Below are 19,104 nucleotides of genomic sequence, written 5' to 3'. Positions count from 1 at the left end.
GGAAGTGGTGTTAGTGAGGCCAGCAGGAGGCTCTTAACCTGCGGTTTGTGTGGGTCCTAATGCCCCAGTATAGTGACAAGGACTCTATACTGCTCAGTCAGCGCCGTCTTTCGGATGAGACGTTAAACTGTGGTCGTTACAAATCCCAGGATGTCCTTCGAAAAGAGTATCAAATGAAATCAAATCACTTTTATTGTCACATCAGCAGCAGCACGTGTGCTATGATGAGTGAAAAGCTTAGGATTTACCCTGGCATCCTGGCCTAATTTGCCCACTGGCCTCTGTCCATCATGGCCTCCTAAGCATCCCCATATTATAATTGGCTTCATCACTCCACCAATCAGCTGGTGTGTGGTGTGCTGTCTGGCACAATATGGCTGCCGTTGCGTCATCCAAGTGGGTGCTGCACACTGGTGATGGATGAGGAGATCCCCCCCAAAAATGTGTAAACTGCTTTAAGTGTCCAGAAAAGCGCTATATAAATGTAAGGAATTATTATTATTGGAACAATCGATGATTTTCTTTTGTGTATTTAATACTGTAACTCTCTGACTAATATGCATCAATAAAACAGAGTTAGGGTGCTTTCACACCTACACTTTTTTTTCGGATTGTGTCTCGTTTGCCCAGTTAGCGCGGTTCGTTTGGCATATGTGAACAGGGCAATCGCGCTCTGTTCCGCGCCAAAGTAATCGCTCTGAGATCGCTTGAATGAGGTGGTCTCGGCTCGATTGAAACGAACCCTGGAGCGATTCGATTGCAGTGAGAAAGCAAACGATCCGAGCGCGGTTATATCACAGTGTTTTATGGATATGTAATAAGCTTACGGCTATATGAAGAGAGAATTATGAGTAGGGCGGGAAGTTTCGCGAGTCTCCGGATGCCCGCAAACGAGTGATGATCTCCCGGTAATCTCGCGTCTCTCTCCCAGCCCTCAAATAGGCATCGTCGCGCACCCTTCTCACCCCTCCCCACCGCATCTCTCCTCAGACATGTCACGCGCTTGCACCCTGTCAATCACCACCAAACCACCACCTCTCCTGACAGCTGAGCGGGACGCTGCAAAATAAACCCTGACACTCTGACCAATGTAAGGAGAGTTTACTCGCACGTGACTTGTTTTAGCTCTTTTGGTCCGATTAGAAACTTTGCAATGTGAAAGCGAACCGCTCCAAGAGCAAAGAGCAACAATGTAACAATTTTAATCTCTGTTTCGGAACAACTGAATCGATTCACAGGTGTGAAAGCACCCTTAAACTAAAAGGATAAAAAGCCAAAAAAGAGAAAGTAAATACACAAAATGAACAATTTCAAGTTGTGTTGTTTTGAAAAGAAGTCACTAAACCTGCATTTATTTCATATCAAACCCAGTTAAAAAAAACTGTATCATACAGAAATTGATTCATTTTCCTTCAGCTTAGTCTGTTATTTATCAGGGGTCGCCACAGCGGAATAAACCACCAACTTATCCAGCATATGTTTTACACAGCGGATGCTCTTCCAGCTGCAACCCAGTACTGGGAAATACCCATGCACATTCACACATACTTATACACTACGGCAAATTTAGCTTATTTAGTTTCCCTATAGCAGGGGTCACCAATCTTGTTCCTGGAGGTCCGGTGCCCTGCAGGGTTTAGCTCCAACTTGCCTCAACACACCTGCCTGGGTGTTTCAAGTATACCCATTAAGACCTTGATTAGCTTCTTCAGGTGTGTTTGATTTGGGCTGGAGCTAAAATCTGCAGGACACCGGCCCTCCAGAAACAAGTTTGGTGATCCCTGATCCATAGTACACGTCTTTGGACACAGGGGGGAAATCGGAGCACCCGGATGAAACTCACGTGAACACAGGGAGAACATGCAAACTCCACACAGAAACGATAACTGGCCCAGCCAGGACTCGAACCAGTGACCTTCTTGCTGAGAGGCGACAGTGCTTTCCACTGTATTGCAATTTTAAAGAACCGGTCTCTATTTAAACTTAAAGCTGAATTTTCAGCATTTAACATCACTCCAGTTCTACAATGTCACACAATCCTTCAGAAATGCATATGTTTTTATACATCCTTTTTTGTCCCTGTTGATTTTAAAGTGAAACGTGACCCTGAGGTGTTTCATGAGACCCGACCGAAAAGCTTTTACCAAACCCACAGTAGTTATTCCACTGACTGCATCTGCGCACTTTATGAAATATGAGCTATAAGCTGGAAGTGTTTGAGATACACCTCAGCTTCCAGGTCTAAATGTGGCATTAGTCTCCCTTCAGAGTTCCCGCTCCATTTACGTAAAGCTCAAGTTATCTCTGTGTAAACATCAGCAAAAAAACGCACCCTAACCAGCTAACCTCATCGTCCATGTCAGCAGCGACGGCTCTGTTTACTTAAAGAGAGGAACAGCCATTACTGCCCAGAAAAGGCACTTTAAGCGGTGGCTACATCAGTCATCTAAACCACACTCCCAAAAACACGCTCTGCATTCCACATGTTCTCAAGAGCTATTCCTGCTGTTACTACACAAATACTGCTCCATCTGAGCCGCACGCACTTTTACGACACACACACAAAATCTCCGGGATGGATTTAAACATCAGAAGAGCGACCTGAGAGCACTGCGTTTGCATTGTAAAAATCCAAAATGTGCTTATCTGTGCATGTCATTACTTTATAAAGGTGCTGTATGTAAGTTTTTGACTCTTCTAAAGCGAATACTATAACATGTTTGCAGATATTTAACAAACATGCAAAGTGAACATTCTTCTTTACCTGCAAAACAAGGCTGAAGTCAGATATTCTGCTTTGAAAATGTGTTTTCTGTGCCGGAACATCTGTATTTGTTTTGGTTCTTTTAACCCATCCAATGCCATTTGAGCCAATTATTCTTCAGCAAATTGTAAAATTGTGATATGCTGTTGCACTATAAAATAACTATTTAAAACAGCTTATCATTTAATTTAATAATGTATTCCAGTGATTTTAAAGATGAGATTTCAGCTTGATTACTCCAGTCTTCAGAGTCACATGATCCTTCAGAAATCACTCTAATATTAATTGTTATTGTTATTATTATTAATGGTAATAGTAATAAAAGCAATAATGTCTGGAATTTTATTTGAAACTGCGTACGATAAGAAAGCAATTATTTAAAATTGTAATAAATTTTTTAAAACTTTTACATTTAATGAACTTAATGAACTGAATAATTTTCATAAAAAAAAACATGAAAAAAAAAAGAATAAAACTGACCCCAAACTCAATTATGTTTGGCTTTTGAAAAATTATTTAAAATATTGTATGTGGCTAAGAAAAAGCTATTAACATCTTTTGTTTGGTGGGTACAGTGACAATTTTGGCAGGGTAAAAATCTCAACCCAAGCTCATTCTGAAAACGTAGCCCCACGGACGTTTCTGTAGACTGCGATTTACGTGGCTGGAGGTATGTATGGCTGCATTACGTTTTCTTCAAGCGAACGCTACAGGGCGGTGTGATGGCGCTCCTCTTCGTGCTCGCCGGCTGGGCTGACGGCTCAATTCCTCCGGGTTGAGGGTTTTCCCGCCGCAACCAGTTTGTCCGGTTAGCTTGTCATGTTACATCGGCGGAGTGGAGGCCCGGAGGAGGAGGAGGAGGAGCCAGCCGTGTTCGATGACCAGGTTCGAGTTCGGGGAAGAGCGGTTACAGAAATCAGGTAAGACAAAAAACAAAATCCAAAAACAAAGCGAACGAGTTCGTAACGGGGCCAGAATGCGGCGAAATCCGAAAACAGGGTCAAAATCGGACGAGGGCTTTTCTTTTTCATTGTAATTTTTTTTTGTAAATCGTCGCTTGGGTTTAGGAAAGAAGGAGGAGGAGGGTGGCTGTGTCAGCCGATTGGCTGGCGGCCCAGTCAATCGTTCAGTCATTCGGTCAGTCGGATAGACGGTTGCTCGACAGCGGCCTCCAGCGGCTTTTTACACAAGAACAGCGCACTCGCGAAAGGCAGTCGAGACGCAAAAAAGCGCACACAGTGGCCTCTCACGGATACGCGAAAAAAAAACTACACAAATACGTACCTCCCGGGACGTATTTCAGGGTCTCCAGAAACGTCTGCGGGCTACGTTTCCAGAATTAGCCTGGGTTGAAAAATCTGAACCACTGGCCCGATCGGGCTAGAAGAAAAAATCCTTAGCGTTGGACCCTGTACCAATTGTAAACATTTTTCCACTTGTTAAACAGACTTTTGCATCAAACTGTATTGATGAGAACCAGTGTTGATAAGTGGTATCAGAATATCTACCCATATAGAAATAATCTTAAAGATACTCATATCCCTACGCAATGATGGCTAAACATTATATACAATATTATTGTTTTAATCTACAATTACCAACAGTAAATAATGTTCAATTGGTTGGACAACTGATTGCATCACTTCATAAAACCTCAACAGATCATATGAAGCCACGGGTATTGCGGTCAAAATCCTACTTAATGTTTTATTTAGTTGGCTGGCATAAGAGTAAAATAACACAATTGCATTTTTGTGTGTGCTATCCCTTTAGAGCCCCATATCCCGAGCGCCTGTTATTGCAGAGACAAATTCCCAGCATTAAAGAGAAGGAGATGAATGGAAAGAGGAAAATAAACGGAGTGCCATTATACCCAATGGAGTAAGTGGGGTTTCCCCAAGTCTGAGTAGTATGTATGTCTGTGTTTCATTTTAAAAGGTCATCATTTTTATACCGTTCTAGAATATTCTAGTGAACACTCACACTGTTTGGATGTAGAAACCAACTGTATATTCCACACTGCATTGATCAATTTTGGAGACAAAACTGTTCCATTGAAATTGGAAACGTTCCTGTGCTTTCTTATGGCATTAGGGTTTGGATTAGTCTTTGGTCAGTAAAATTAGCTTCCTATAAAAACATTAAGAGTCTATGGTATGTCCTGGTATACCTAGAGTAACTTCTGTGTGTGTGTGTGTGTGTGTGTGTATGTGCGCTCCTACCTGTGATCTAATGCGTTAAACAGACTCACTATTTTCAGACGGACAGAAAGAAAAGGAGAACCAGAGAAAAGGGAAACTCCCGGATATTTTCAAGAAGTTTTCCAGCGGTCTCTGCCAACACAGACACACCATCCAAGAGAAACGCCAGCACAAACGCAGCCTTTCTGCTGCTTTTTTCTGCTCTGGCAAACGTCCAGACATCTTGAAATGAGTAAAAGGGCTTAAAGACGTGAGGAAAGAGGGTAATGTGTTCCAGAGCTCAGACAAACAGAGCGTGGGAGTGTTGATGAGGAGCTCGTACCTGTAGCTGAGCTGTAGGACACGGCGATGTCTCCGCTCATATCCGCTGGAGGATAGAGGCCGTTCAGAAACGCTGAGAAGCTCACCACTAACTCACTGCCACTGCCTGTCAAACACACACACAAACACACTGGATGTTTAGAAAGGCTTGTCATTATGTGGGTTGTGCAACATAAATATTACATCTTTTTATTAGTGTGGCAAATTGATACAAACTGCATTGGATTATTCAGATTAGGGGTTCATTTTACTTTAAAAAAAAAAAGAGTCAAAAACATTTCACATTGTATTATTGAGTGAATATTATTGCTTAGTCACTTTAGATTTTTGGGTTCATTTAAACATACATTACCTGACAAAAGTAGTGTCGCCTATCCAAGTTTTAGGAGCAACAAATAATAACTTGACTTCTAATTGATCATTTGGTATCAGAAGTGGTCTATATGAAAGGTAAATGCCTCTAGATTACACTTATTTTACCAAAATAAAATATGATCATGCCTTGATTTTTAATTATTTACTTAGGACAGTAAGGTCTGACTTTGCTTAGACAAAAGTGTTGTTACTTAACAGAAATAATGTACAGTAGAGAATATAAAGTCATGCTGCAGTGGAAAAATAATTAATATTGTGTAGGACTCCCACAGTGACTCAAATAACTTATTAATAAAGTCATCTGGAATGGCAAAGAAAGCGTTCTTGCAGGAACTCCCAGAGTTTCTTTGGATTCATCTTCAATGCCTCCTCCTTCATCTTACTCCCGACATATTTAATAATGTTCATATTTGGTGACTGGCTGGCCAACCCTGAAGCACATGACCTTCTTTGCTTTCAGGAACTTTGATGTGAAGGGTGAAGTATGAGAAGGAGCGCTATCCTGCTGAAGAATTTGCCCTCTCCTGTGGTTTGTAATGTAATGGGCAGCACAAATGTCTCGATACCTCAGGCTGTTGCTATGCAGATCCCTCGCACACCCCATACTGATACACAACCCCAAACCATGATTTTTCCATCACCAAACTTGACCGATTTCTTTGGGAATCTGAATCTTGTCTCCATGTGGGTTTCAATGGGTCTTCTGCAGAATTTGTGCAGTTCAACAGATGATTCATGGAAAAATCCACCGTCTGCCACTTCTCCAAAGTCAAGATATTATTTGTTGCTCTTACAACTGAGATCAACGACAAGACTTTTGTCAGGTAGTATACATGTGAGATTTTATATCTCAATATACTTATACATTTTAAGATCCTTTTTAAACTTCTAATCTTTTAAATGAGATTTGTTGTTGCTAAACATTTGCCTATATTTATATATATATAAATAAATAAATAAATATATATATATATATATATATATATATATATATATATATATATATATATATATATATATATATATATATATATATATATATATATATATACATATATATATATACAATGATTCATTATGAATAAGAGTGCTTTCACACCTGTGAATCATTTTTTCTGAAACAGAGATTAAAATTGTTACATTGTTGCTCTTTGTTCTTGGTGCGGTGTATTGTTTTCACTTGTGAAACACTGTGATTCATTCGGCAACTGTTTGATATGTGATTATAATTCAGTAAAAGGAATGTTAGAACTGTATGAGCACCGACAAGAGCTTTCATTTGAGCTATAACTTGTACATATGTCATATATGAACCATATGAAAATGAACCAATGTTCAATACCCAGCTCGGGTATCCAAAATACTGTGTATTTAGGTATAAATAACTATTGTACAATAGCATAAAAACCGAAGTGAAGCATATTTGCATAAAATATAGATTCTACACTTTCAAACAAAACCACTTACGGGGGTCTGGTGTAATGCTAGCCCTTTAAATCTTAAAGCGAAAGTCGATGACATCCAGAGTTTAACTGGTTATGAATATTAATGCCCATATTGTAAAGTGTAACCACAAAAACTCTATAGAAGATATTGGTAAATGAGACCCAATTTTATTTCCACTAATAGATCAGCTCTGCTAATAAAATACACTACACACATTCCACTAGAGTGGTTTTACCACAGTTAACAAGACAGCTTAATATGCAGCTTTGTTTTTATGTGTTATCTCTAAGTCTCTAGTAAGGTGATCTGCTTCAGCTTTAGTGTTTTGTGTGTCCACAGTGAGTCGCATTCACACAGGTGACTGAACCGCAGTAATGCCTGATTGCTGAGCACTTAGATTAAGTGTCTGGCCCCCCCAGAACACACACACACACAAACCCCCTCCCGGAACACACCACGTCTGTCCTCCTGTCACTCACACACTCCCTCTGTCTGTGCTACTATCAGCTCATCGGGCCACAGCACTTTCTGTTGGCTTCTAAAAGCTCTCTCTCTCTCTCTCTCTCTCTCTCTCTCTCTTTCTCTCTGTGAGGGCAGGCTTTTAACCTTTCCGTCTCACTGCCGTGGGCAAACACTAGACCATCAGGCTCTCTCTCTCTCTCATCCAGTGAACGACACACAAGTCCAGCCACCATGATGTTGGCGTCAGTTTGAGTTGGCAGAAAGCATGACCTCCCCCTCTTTTTACTTTTAACCGTCTAGCTTCTAGGTGGTTAAATTAAGGCCATTTGTGCTGACCTCACTTGACCTGCGCTGACAGTAGCCCACCCCTGGAATTTAAGAGGCGCATTAGAAACACCCGCAATGCAGAACACACACAGCACAAAAGCACTTAGAGAAGAATTCCTTTGACAAAAGCAGCTAGACGCACGGTGAGTGTGAGCTGTGGAGATTACAGCGGGCTCTTCTAAGGGTCTCTGACCTGTAGGGCATGTAGAAGTTCTGCCCTCTCAGCACTTACACTCACTTTTGATCTGTTAAGCTGAGGTCGCGCTCAAAGTTTAGTGTCAGATTAAGATCTTAATAACTTGTCAAAAGACCAAATAACAGTTAAAGTTTTAAAATGTCAGGCCAAATCTGATTTTAGTGCATGTACTATTGGGAGTCTGATTCTATACTACAATGACGACGACAACGACAACCACTACTACGAGTATGACTACAACTACAATGACAACGACTACTACAACGATGACTACGACCACTACTACGACTATTACTATGAACAGGACTAAGACTACTTCTACTACGATCACTACTATTACAACTACGACTACTACAACGACGACTACTACTACTACAACGATGACAACGACTTTGACTACTATGACAACCACTACTACTACTAAGGACGACTATGACTACTACTACGATGACTAAACTACTACTATGATGACTACTATGATGACGACTACTACAACAACGACAACTACTACTACTACTACGAGTATGACTACAACTACTACGACCACGACAACAACTACTAGAACTATGGCGACTACTACAACGATGACTACAACCACTATTACGACTACGACTACTACGATCACTAATACGACTACTATTATGCCTACGACTACTACAACAACGCCTACGACTACTACTACTATTACGACTACTACTACTACAACGATGACTACGACTATGACTACTACTACTACTATAAGTACAATGACTACGACTATGACTACTACTATTACTATACTACGACTAGACTACTACTGTGACGACTACTACGATTACGACTACTACTACTACTACACTACTAATACAGCTACGACTACAACAACTACTACCTCGACTACAGCAAATTTTACTACTAATATTACTACAACGGTGACTACGACTATAACTACTACGACTACTTCTACTACTCTAAAGACAATGACTGACAACTATTACGACTACGTCTACTACGACTAGACTACTACTATGATTTTTTTGTTTGTTATTTCTGTTGAAAAGAAAGGAAGATAATTTGAAAAATGTTGTAAACCTTAATTTTCTTGCACAAGACAGATCGTTTGGCTTTATAAAAACCCCAATGTATCCTTAAGAGCGACAGGGATCAATTTGAACTTGTTTGCATGAGTTTATTTTTATTCTCAAAATGGGTAACCATTGACGTCCATTATACAAATCACAACAGATTCAGCTAAAAATCATCTTTGATGTTCTACTAAAAGAAGAAAAAAGTCTGATTGTGGCCTGAGGGTGAGTAAATGAACTGTGTATTATAATTTTTGGACTAACTATCCTCTTAATTACGATAGTCTTGAAGTGGCTTAAGACTGAAGGATGTGGCACTCAGATCTCAACAGCATCTGACGTGTCCATCACAGCTGAGGAGGTTAAGAGTGATCTGTCAGTCACAGCTGAACTTGATGAAGAAGACACATGGAGTTTCCAAACTGAACACACACTGAGCGCCACTCCAAACACACAAGAGATATATACGATCATGTGCTGGTGATCCGAGAAACAAACACTCCTAATTAGACCAATGCTTAGCAGTCCCATTGGGCGCGTTTCCGCAGTTCTGCTGTTATATATTTAATGCATCTAATCCAGGCTTAGTTCACCCCAAAAAATGAAGCATCTGTCATCATTTAAAGCCCTTGTTTTGCTCTAAATCCAAAATGCTTTCTTCATATTATGAACAAATGAAGATCTTTTTAAGGAAACCGATGAGAATTCTGCTCTTCTATTACAATTATGCTTGTGCAAACGCTTCGGGCTCTAAAACGTTGGGTTTGATTACTATTTTATGAAGTGATCTAAAAGCTTGGTCTGTGCCAAATACACACACACACACACACACACACACACAACTAATGAGAGAATACCTAAACTTCCACATACAGAGAAAAGAGATCACTTTAAAGTTATTATCAGTTCTCTATTAATTAATAGGTATGTGTTTGAGTAAATTGTATTTTATAAACTGATCATGTCTATTAAATATTTTAAATATGAGTATTTTATTTAGAGAATTTGTTTACAGAATTTGACAATAGGTCAATAGAAACTATTCCATGTTTTCAGATCCTTAAATTGAGGGGAGAAACATGAAGACAAATTAAATTTAAATAAATTAAATCAAAACTATAAATTATAAAACATTCAATTAAACTAGATAATAAAGTTTGAGGACAAACTTAATGGTGGCTTGAAAAGGCCTGATAGAAGAAGTTTATTTAGTTTGAAAAAGTATCAGATTGGCTAAAAGAATGTTTAAGATCCCTGCAGTCAACAATGTAACCACTGTAAAGACTAAAACAAGCCAGTCTAGCATGAATTAGCATGTTGTTAGCATGTTTCTAGCATGAACTAGCATGTTGTTAGCATGATTCTATCATGAATTAGCATGTTAGCATGATTCTGGCATGAATTAGCAGGTTGTTAGCATGTTTCTATCATGAATTAGCATGTTCTTAGCATAATTCTAGCATGTATTAATATGTTGTTAATATGATTCTAGCATGAATAAGCATGATATTAGCATGATTCTAGCATGTAAATTATAAAACATTAAATTTAATTAAAAGTTTAATATTAAATTAAATAAAAAATAATAATAAAATAGAAAAAAAATAAAAGTGTGACTGAATTTATAACGTATTTTATAATTTAATTTGATTAATAATCTTTATATATCATTTATAATTAATAATTAATTAGTATTATTAATTATGTGATTAAATATTAAATGTATATATATATATATATATATATATATATATATATATATATATATATATTTTTTTTTTTTTTTTTTTTTTTTTCATTTTAATGTATAATTTATGGTCTAAATTCTATTTTATTTTATTTATTTCATTTTGTTACACCACTGAAATCCCATACATTAAATTAATTAGTAATCAACAGTTTTTCTGAACATTTTGAGGCACAATACTCTTGGGAATAGTTTCAGAAATCTTTCAGGCTTATTTGAAAAAACTAAAATCTTTTGATTTTTGGATCAAAATAAGAGTGAGTAAATGATAAAAGAATGTGCAGTTCTCAACATTTATAAATTTACCCCTCAAAAATCTATCTTTATAATTTTTTAACAGGAAGCTATACAATATTATATAAGTGCATAAACATTAGATTAGTCAGTACTGAAACCAATACTGGAGCTTTTTAAACAAAATAACGCAGGAAAATGGTCCAAAACTCGTACACCCAAATTTATATGTTAAAGAAAAACATTAAATACAAATTTTAAAACGAGGGAAAAACAAGAAAAGCAAAAAAATATATAAAAATTTAGCTAAAATTTAGTAGGTTGTGATTTATTTTGCAATATTTTGCTTGAATTTAATTGTATTATCTTTCAATTTCTAAATATGTTTGGTGACTAAAATATTATTTTAATAAATATATCTGTTTAATAAATCTGTTTTATTCAAACACACCAACATACATTGCCTATATTCACTGAGAAATGAATAAAAATATTCATTGTCAAAATGGAGTGTACACAATTATGCTGAGCAGTGTAATTTGTTGGTGAACTAACCCTTTAATTCAACTTTAAGACTAAATCACAATCAAAATGAAATTTATAATCTCATTTTTTTCTAAAATCTGTGAGATAGAGGCCCTAATTAACAGCATCATATACTGTACAAGCACAAAACTTGTTCAAGCCAATCCCAGAATGCATTGTGATAAGCTGGCACACCTAAGATAAGAAAAATGTTGATTTTATATACTGAAAAGTGTTAATAAAAACAATTCAGTAGCATAATGAAAACACACTCATTATATGACCCATTATTAGCATGTGCAATCCGTTTTTATACTTTAGAGTGTTTCTGTGGTTGCACCGGATCACAAAACAAAGCTAGAAGCAATTTGTAAAGAAAATGACAAGTCACACAAAAAAAAGAAACCGCATACTTTACAGTTAAACCTTCTCCAAATATTGACTGTGGGTTTGGAAAGACTACAGAACTCTGGCTGAATGAGTTGGCTCATCTGGGACTAACAAAGAGCAGCCCATCACAACAAAAGCACATGGATAGAACTGCAAAGAGACGGAAGGAAAAGGAAATATCCTCTTCTTCAGCAGCCCTATCATGCGGTCTCCTGTATTTACATTCCTGAGCTGACTGAAGAGAGTTTGCTAGGTTAAAAACAATAAGAACACACTGTAAAATAAAATACTGGGATCCACATAATGCCTTCATGCTGTTTGCAAATTTAAGTGGATTGAACATAAAACAATCAAGGTGTCCCCCAAAAAACTGAAGAACTGTGTTGATCAGCTTATTTTAGATCAGTAGTCTGAACAAGAGACACAAATGAGTGCAAGACGCTTCAATCAACAACCCACAAATGCAATAAAGCAGGGCAGGAGTGGGACTCCTTTTCAGCCCTGGAGTTTCAAGCCTCAGACCGGCCCACCTCAGTTCACGACTGACTATATTAAAATAAGGTCATTTCCACTTCAGTTTCTAATTACACTAACACGTCTTTTTTTTTTTGAGAAAACACCTGCTTTAGAACTTCAAAGGTTCAACAACCCTAACAGTATTATGTCTTAATAAAAATGAAAAAAATAAATTACTCAGGCGAGGATCAAACCCGGATCGGTGGTGTCGTAACCTAACGTGCTAACCACTAGTCACTGTTAGAAATGTATTACTTATTAATTGTAGCTCTTTCATTTCTTTCTATGAATGTAGCTGTGTTATGCCCATGTATGTTATATAGTTGTGTCATGTTTATGTATGTAATTTAGCTGTGTCATGTTCATGTATGTACGTCAAGAGGGGCCAGGGTCTGTGGTGCCAGGGCCAGATAATACAGAACGTAAAGGACCACACCCGGCCAATTCCTAGAACACCAGTTGTTTACACATGTGTATAAAAGTGGTTGGAAGGAAAGAGTTGTTGTTGAAGATGGCCTGAACATACGTGAGGGACACCTCCAACCCGGAGCTCTGTATCTATTGAATTATTCAATTGTATTCATTAAATGGCTAATACTTTTGCATTGAAGAAAACCTCTCCTGACTCTCATTGAACACGCAGGGAAATGGCTAATGCCATTAAGAAATCCCAACATCACGAGGCAGCGAGAAAATAGATAAAAAGAGCAGAGCTGCGGTAAAATGATGAATAAGAAGACTGTGGTCAAGTAAATAAATAAATAAATTTAAAATGTGTGACTGCTGAGAGCAATAGATTCTGGAGCTAGGGACACCGGCCCTCGCGGCCAAAAAACAGACCGGCCCACCGGGAATTCTCCCGGTCCTCCTGATTAGCCAATCCGGGCCTGCAATAAAGCGCATCTACTTTCCTTTGTGAGCTCAATAAAGACTTTTACGATTGGTATTGAACACAAACAAAAGGCATTTTTACAGTGGTGAAATGAAACCATGATTTCCCTCAGCAATGTTTTTAGCTTGCCAAGTAAAACAGGATATTAAACAGGTTGTACAACAACATTCCACATGCATTTTAATATATCTTTCTCTGAAATGAAATTCATCAAGGGTGATGACACGGTGATTCAGTGATTAGCACTGTCTCCTCACAGCAAGAAGGTCGCTAGTTTGAGTCCCGGCTAGGTCAGTTTCCTACGAGTGCACAGGTTTTCCCCACAGTGCAAAGACATGCGGTACAGTTGAATTGAATAAACTTCCTTTACCCACCAGTCAATGAATACCTTAAAGGTAATGTATAGTAGGGCTGCATGATACTGAAAAATTTGATATGGCGATTTTTTTTTTTTTTTGCAATATACACTCACTGACCACTTTATTAGGTACACCTTACTAGTACCGTGTTGAACCCTCTTTTGCCTTCAGAACTGTCTTAATCCTTAGTCTCCTCCTCAGAGATTTTCTCCCTCGACTCTAAGAAAAATGTGCATGCACAGCATGACTACAAATGCTTTTGAAAAGTTGATATTTTAATTATAAAATAAATACAGTCGCGAACAAAATTGTTGGTAGTAATTTTGTCCAGGTGGTGATGCACAGGTGCAGTAGGTAGTGCTGTCGCCTCGCAGCAAGAAGGTTGCTGGTTCGAGCCTCGGCTGGTTCAGTCGGCGTTTCTGTGTGGAGTTTGCATGTTCTCCCTGCATTCGCATGGGTTTCCTCCGGGTGCTCCGGTTTCCCCCACAGTCCAAAGACATGCGGTACAGGTGAATTGGGTAGGCTAAATTGTCCATAGTGTATGAGTGTGTATGAATGTTTCCCAGAGATGGGTTGCAGCTGGAAGGGCATCCGCTGCGTAAAACATGCTGGATAAGTTGGCGGTTAATTCCGCTGTGGCCACCCCAGATTAATAGAGACTAAGCCGAAAAGAAAATGAATGAATGAATGGTGTCCAGTTAATTTTCATTTGTTTGCCTTTTGTAATGTGTCTGTTGAACCACAATTTAAAAGCAAAATCAGATTTTTAATAGTTTATGTTCAATCATTCTTGATTAATAGTAGTTTGAGTAGCACAGGTACACAGATAGTAAATATAATTCATCACTATTTTGTCAGTTTCAAGTTATTTCGCTGTAGTTTTTCTCTCATCAGTGGAAGGGTACCAACAATTTTTTCCGAGTCTGTATATAATTATTATACATGATCGTTTTTATGGCCACCGTTTAACTGTTTACATTTCAGCAGCGATAACTATCTGATACCTACCTATTTCTGTCAAAGTATGAATTGAGTGTGTGTAATGCAGTGTGAATGGTCAAACCATAAGAAAGCAGCCAGCAGAGAATGAGAATTCTCCTCAGCTATGTAAGTGAGAGTGTGTGTGTGATGTCTGAGTATACATTACACACTGCCAAGCAAGCTCTAATGGCTCAAGCAGTTGTGTTGCTGGACAGGATGACATGTGGAAGTCTGGAGAAACCCGAGACGGAGGTCTTTCAGTAGAAACATCTAAGTAAAGAGCTTGTCATGGTTTGGCATTTCTCGAATGTTACGATGATGTAACACTGGCTTCCGGTTGGCCAGCATCAAATTGAATGTTTCAGACATGTATGCTTTTGACCACACTCACAGAAATCATCCATCAGGCCAATCGATCACACTCAGCCCGGAAAAGGCCTCAGGTAAATGATGGTGTAAAATCTACAGGGTGATGTTTGTTTGGGAAATGTTCATTTTGCATGCCAAGAGCAGTTGCTATGGAAGAGGAAGTAGGAATAATTTGGGGAAAAAAAGAAGTTCTCAGATTACCTAAACACTGGTTTTCTCTGCAAAAAAAAAAAAAAAAGAGTTGCTTTCTATTAGTTGCTAGTAAAAAAGCAATAACCAAGGAATGGTTGGAAGAGATTCCACCAACAAAGGATGAGTGGATAACAATTGTAGATAATATGTTTGAAATGGAGAAACTCACCTTTTCTTTAAGACTAAACATGGATAAATGCTATAAAAATTGGTCAAAATGGTTTATATATAAGAATATAGAAAATATATAACTTGCTAGGAAATGCTTTGCAATGAGTGCGAACCCCCCTCCTCCCCTTATTTATATTTATTTATATTTTTTATTTTTATTGTTATTGTTTTTTTTTCAATATATGTACATATATATGTATATTATATATGTGAAATATTTTGTTTGGACCGCACATTACAGATTGTAAAAGACTGAATCATATGGACTTGAAGGAAACTATGTTGGTGTTTATGCTTATAACACAGTACCTTTTACTGACGGGTTAGGGTGGGGGCTAATGGGAGAGTAACCTGTACTATAAAAACGACTGTATAAGAAGAATGTAATAATTGTATGTGATGCCTCTGGTGATCTGTTTGTTCCGTTATGTTAAAACGAATAAAAAACAAAAGTTTAAAAAAAAAAAGAGTTGCTTTAAGTCAAAATGAACTTGAATACATTCACAAGCTGTTCCTGGCATGACCTATGCAAGACTCATTGGAAAAACTGTGTCAGAGTTTCCACCAAACTATATGACACTTTTCATTTTACACGATGGAGATCAAAATTAGCGAACAACCTACAATTTCCTACATTTCAAAGTCACTGCTTACAGGGTTTCTGCAGGTTTTACCAAGTCAAATTTAGGACTTTTAAAGAATAATCTTTCAGACTTACATAGCGCTTACCGCGAAGGATTTTTTAAAATTCCCCAGCAGAAAAAGAACTTTCCCCATCAAAAAACTAATTTTAATTAGGAATTCATTAGCCACAGATGTCAAAACAAACAAACCCTAAATACATACATTTTTTTAACAAAACTTTTTAAAAACTAAATGCTTACAGTAATAATTAGAGCTGCACGATAAATCGTAAAAATATCACGATCCTGTCTCAACCCCCTAGGGCAGGGGTGTCCAAACTCAGTCCTGAAGGGCCGGTGTCCAGCAAAGTTTAGTTCCAACCCCAATCAGACACACCTAGGCTAGCTAATCAAGCTCTTACTAGGCTCTCTAGAAACGTCCTTGCAGGTGTGTTGAGGCAAGTTGGAGCTAAAATCTGCAGGACACCGGCCCTCCAGGACAGAGTTTGGACACCCCTGCCCTAGGCGATCTTAATTCAGCATTTTTGTGATTCTGCCAATCATATTTCTAAGTGCAGGAGAGAAGCAAAGGCGGCCGCACAAGCCTTCACGTTGTTTTACATACATTGCTCAGCATGGTGGACACCTCCGAATAGTGTTCTGTCTCCATGTAATAATGTATTCGCGTCATTGTGAAATGATGCAAACGTGTATAAAACATTGTGAAGAGGCAGGGATATCGAATAGATATGTATGATTTAATTTACACTGCCCAGAGCAAATGCCTGACTGCCGTCTGTGTGTGCCAGTCTTTGATAGCCAATAGAGTGAGAAAACTTTCATTCTGCCCAGTCAGAACTGCCTCTTATTGACCATGTTAGTTTCTGAGTGTTCTGTATTTTTATAATTGTTATTTGTTTGTTTGTATAATAAGCTACATAATCTCCCTAATTTGAGAACTTGTTTACAGAAAGGTCATTTTATGTGCTCCAGAGAAAAATGAGTTCAGTTTCTGAATATTTAAAAACAAATCTGGGTCCCACTTTACATTAAGTGTCCTTAACTACTATGTACTTGCATCAAAAAAATAAATACAATGTACTTACTGTGTTTATAATGTATTTGGGAACACTTGTGGTGCTTTTGAGTTGGGATAGAGGTTGGGTTATGAACAGCTTTGGTGGTGTGGGTAGGTTTAAGGGTGGGTTAAGGTGTAAGGTATGGTCAACAGTGTATTTACAAATGTAATTACAAAAGTTAATTACAGATGTAATTACATACATCTATTTAATCGAGCATAAGTACACAGTAAGTACATGTATTTATACAACAAGTACATTGTAGAAAACTATTAATTCCTGTGTAAGTACTTATTAGTTAGGGCCACTTAATATAAAGTGGGACCCAAATCTGAATAAATGTTGGAGTAGTTTAGTATCTTTTCAGTTTCTATTTTTAACTAACACACACTGCATTTTAGCAGTAAGAAGCTACAATACCGATTATTGAGCTGAATCTTGACAACAAAATTAAATCCCAAATCAAATCACGATCGCATTATGCACAAAAACTGCACTTAGATATTTTCCCCAATTCGCACAGCCTTGGTTGGGACAACATAAAAGGATTGTATGGAACCCTAAATTTTTACAGTGAATATTTCAGTGGATTTAAGGGTTTTTAAGGCTTAAAACTTAAAAATTGAAGACTTTTTAAGACCCTGCATATACCCTGTGCTTAGTAGCCTTTGATGGTTAAAGTAGTAAAAGTACAGTTTTTAAAGATCTTTAAACACTATATATAATAACAAGAAAGCGTTTCAATGCAATGACACCATATTTTATAAATACCATACGATTGTCTGTAACTTATTTCTTCCTCAGTTCTTTATCATTCCTTAACCATCCGCAACTGTCTGACTAAATTTCGGAATAAGGCTGCGCGTCCACTAAAGTTTTATTGTGATGCAGAAACACAAAGCGCTCATCTAAAAACACTAATTTTTTTAATTGGCTGCTAAGATGCAGAGTATCCCCCGCTGTACCATTACAACGCGTAGCGCAAGCTCTGTGATTGGTCGGCTTGGTAGCGCTGACGAGTCTGGGCGGAACCGAGAGCCGCGCGAGTGGCGCTAGCCCAATGGAGCGATTGCTTACAAGTGTGGAGTCCCGTGAAGGAGCTCCGGATGGAAAGTTTTGTGTTGTGTTTACCTCATAGTTAAAGTTGTTGCACGTCCGCCGGTTCCTGCCTCAATATGAGTGAGTTTGAGCCACTTGTACATCCCGAAAGTGTTCAGGAAAAGCAAAACAGCAGCGAGGAAACTCGACACAGAGGAACATTAACACCTCACTGCCAACTAGCGTTTCGGAAGTGTTAATGCAGACCAACAGAGACAGCGCGCAGAAGTATAAATGCACAGCTACTCGCGTTGCATGCGCCGTGGGTTACGCCGGTCACTTGACGCAGAAGTATAAACCAGGCTTTTTTTCTGCCTCTTGAAATTGATTCATAGCAAACTGTTGTATTTATTTGCAGTATTTAAGGGGATAGTTCACCTAAATATGAAAATTCTGTCATCATTTACCTTGTTAAAAACCTATTTCGAGTCTTTTTGAACACAAAAGAAGATTAAGGAAAAATGGAAACCTTAACCATTGAGTGTTTGTTTTTCCTACTATGGAAGTCAATGGTTACTGGTTCAAAGCTTTTTACAAAAAATCTTGTTTTGTGTTGAACAGATGAAAGAAATTCAAGGTTTCAAGGTTTGGAACAAGTGAAGGATGAGTAAACAGTGAGCAAATTTTCATTTTTGTGTGAACTATTTCTTTGAGGAAAGTACAGTATTACCTAAAAAATTAAAGGTCCAGTAGGTGATTGTCTTCAGAAGCATTTTTTGTTGTGCTGGTTGAAAGTCTCTTTACAGTCTAATAGTAATGATTAAAGTAAATG

At 38.0% G+C, this 19,104-nt stretch overlaps 1 protein-coding gene across 8 annotated transcripts in view; it reads right to left on the bottom strand.

The window, feature by feature from the left end:
• bbs9 (Bardet-Biedl syndrome 9) overlaps positions 1–19,104 on the bottom strand; it is a 196,148-nt gene that overhangs the window by 142,840 nt on the left and 34,204 nt on the right. For all 8 annotated transcript variants that reach the window (XM_068214082.2, XM_009292057.5, XM_073925781.1 and 5 more), the window contains exon 14: positions 5,288–5,392. In XM_068214082.2, the coding sequence (XP_068070183.2) occupies positions 5,288–5,392 (105 nt within the window). The remainder of the gene's footprint in view (positions 1–5,287; positions 5,393–19,104) is intronic.

Source organism: Danio rerio, chromosome 16, assembly GCF_049306965.1.
Source record: "Danio rerio strain Tuebingen ecotype United States chromosome 16, GRCz12tu, whole genome shotgun sequence".
In the NCBI taxonomy this organism is placed as follows: Eukaryota; Metazoa; Chordata; class Actinopteri; order Cypriniformes; family Danionidae; genus Danio; species Danio rerio.
This window is presented reverse-complemented; position numbering and strand designations above follow the sequence as displayed.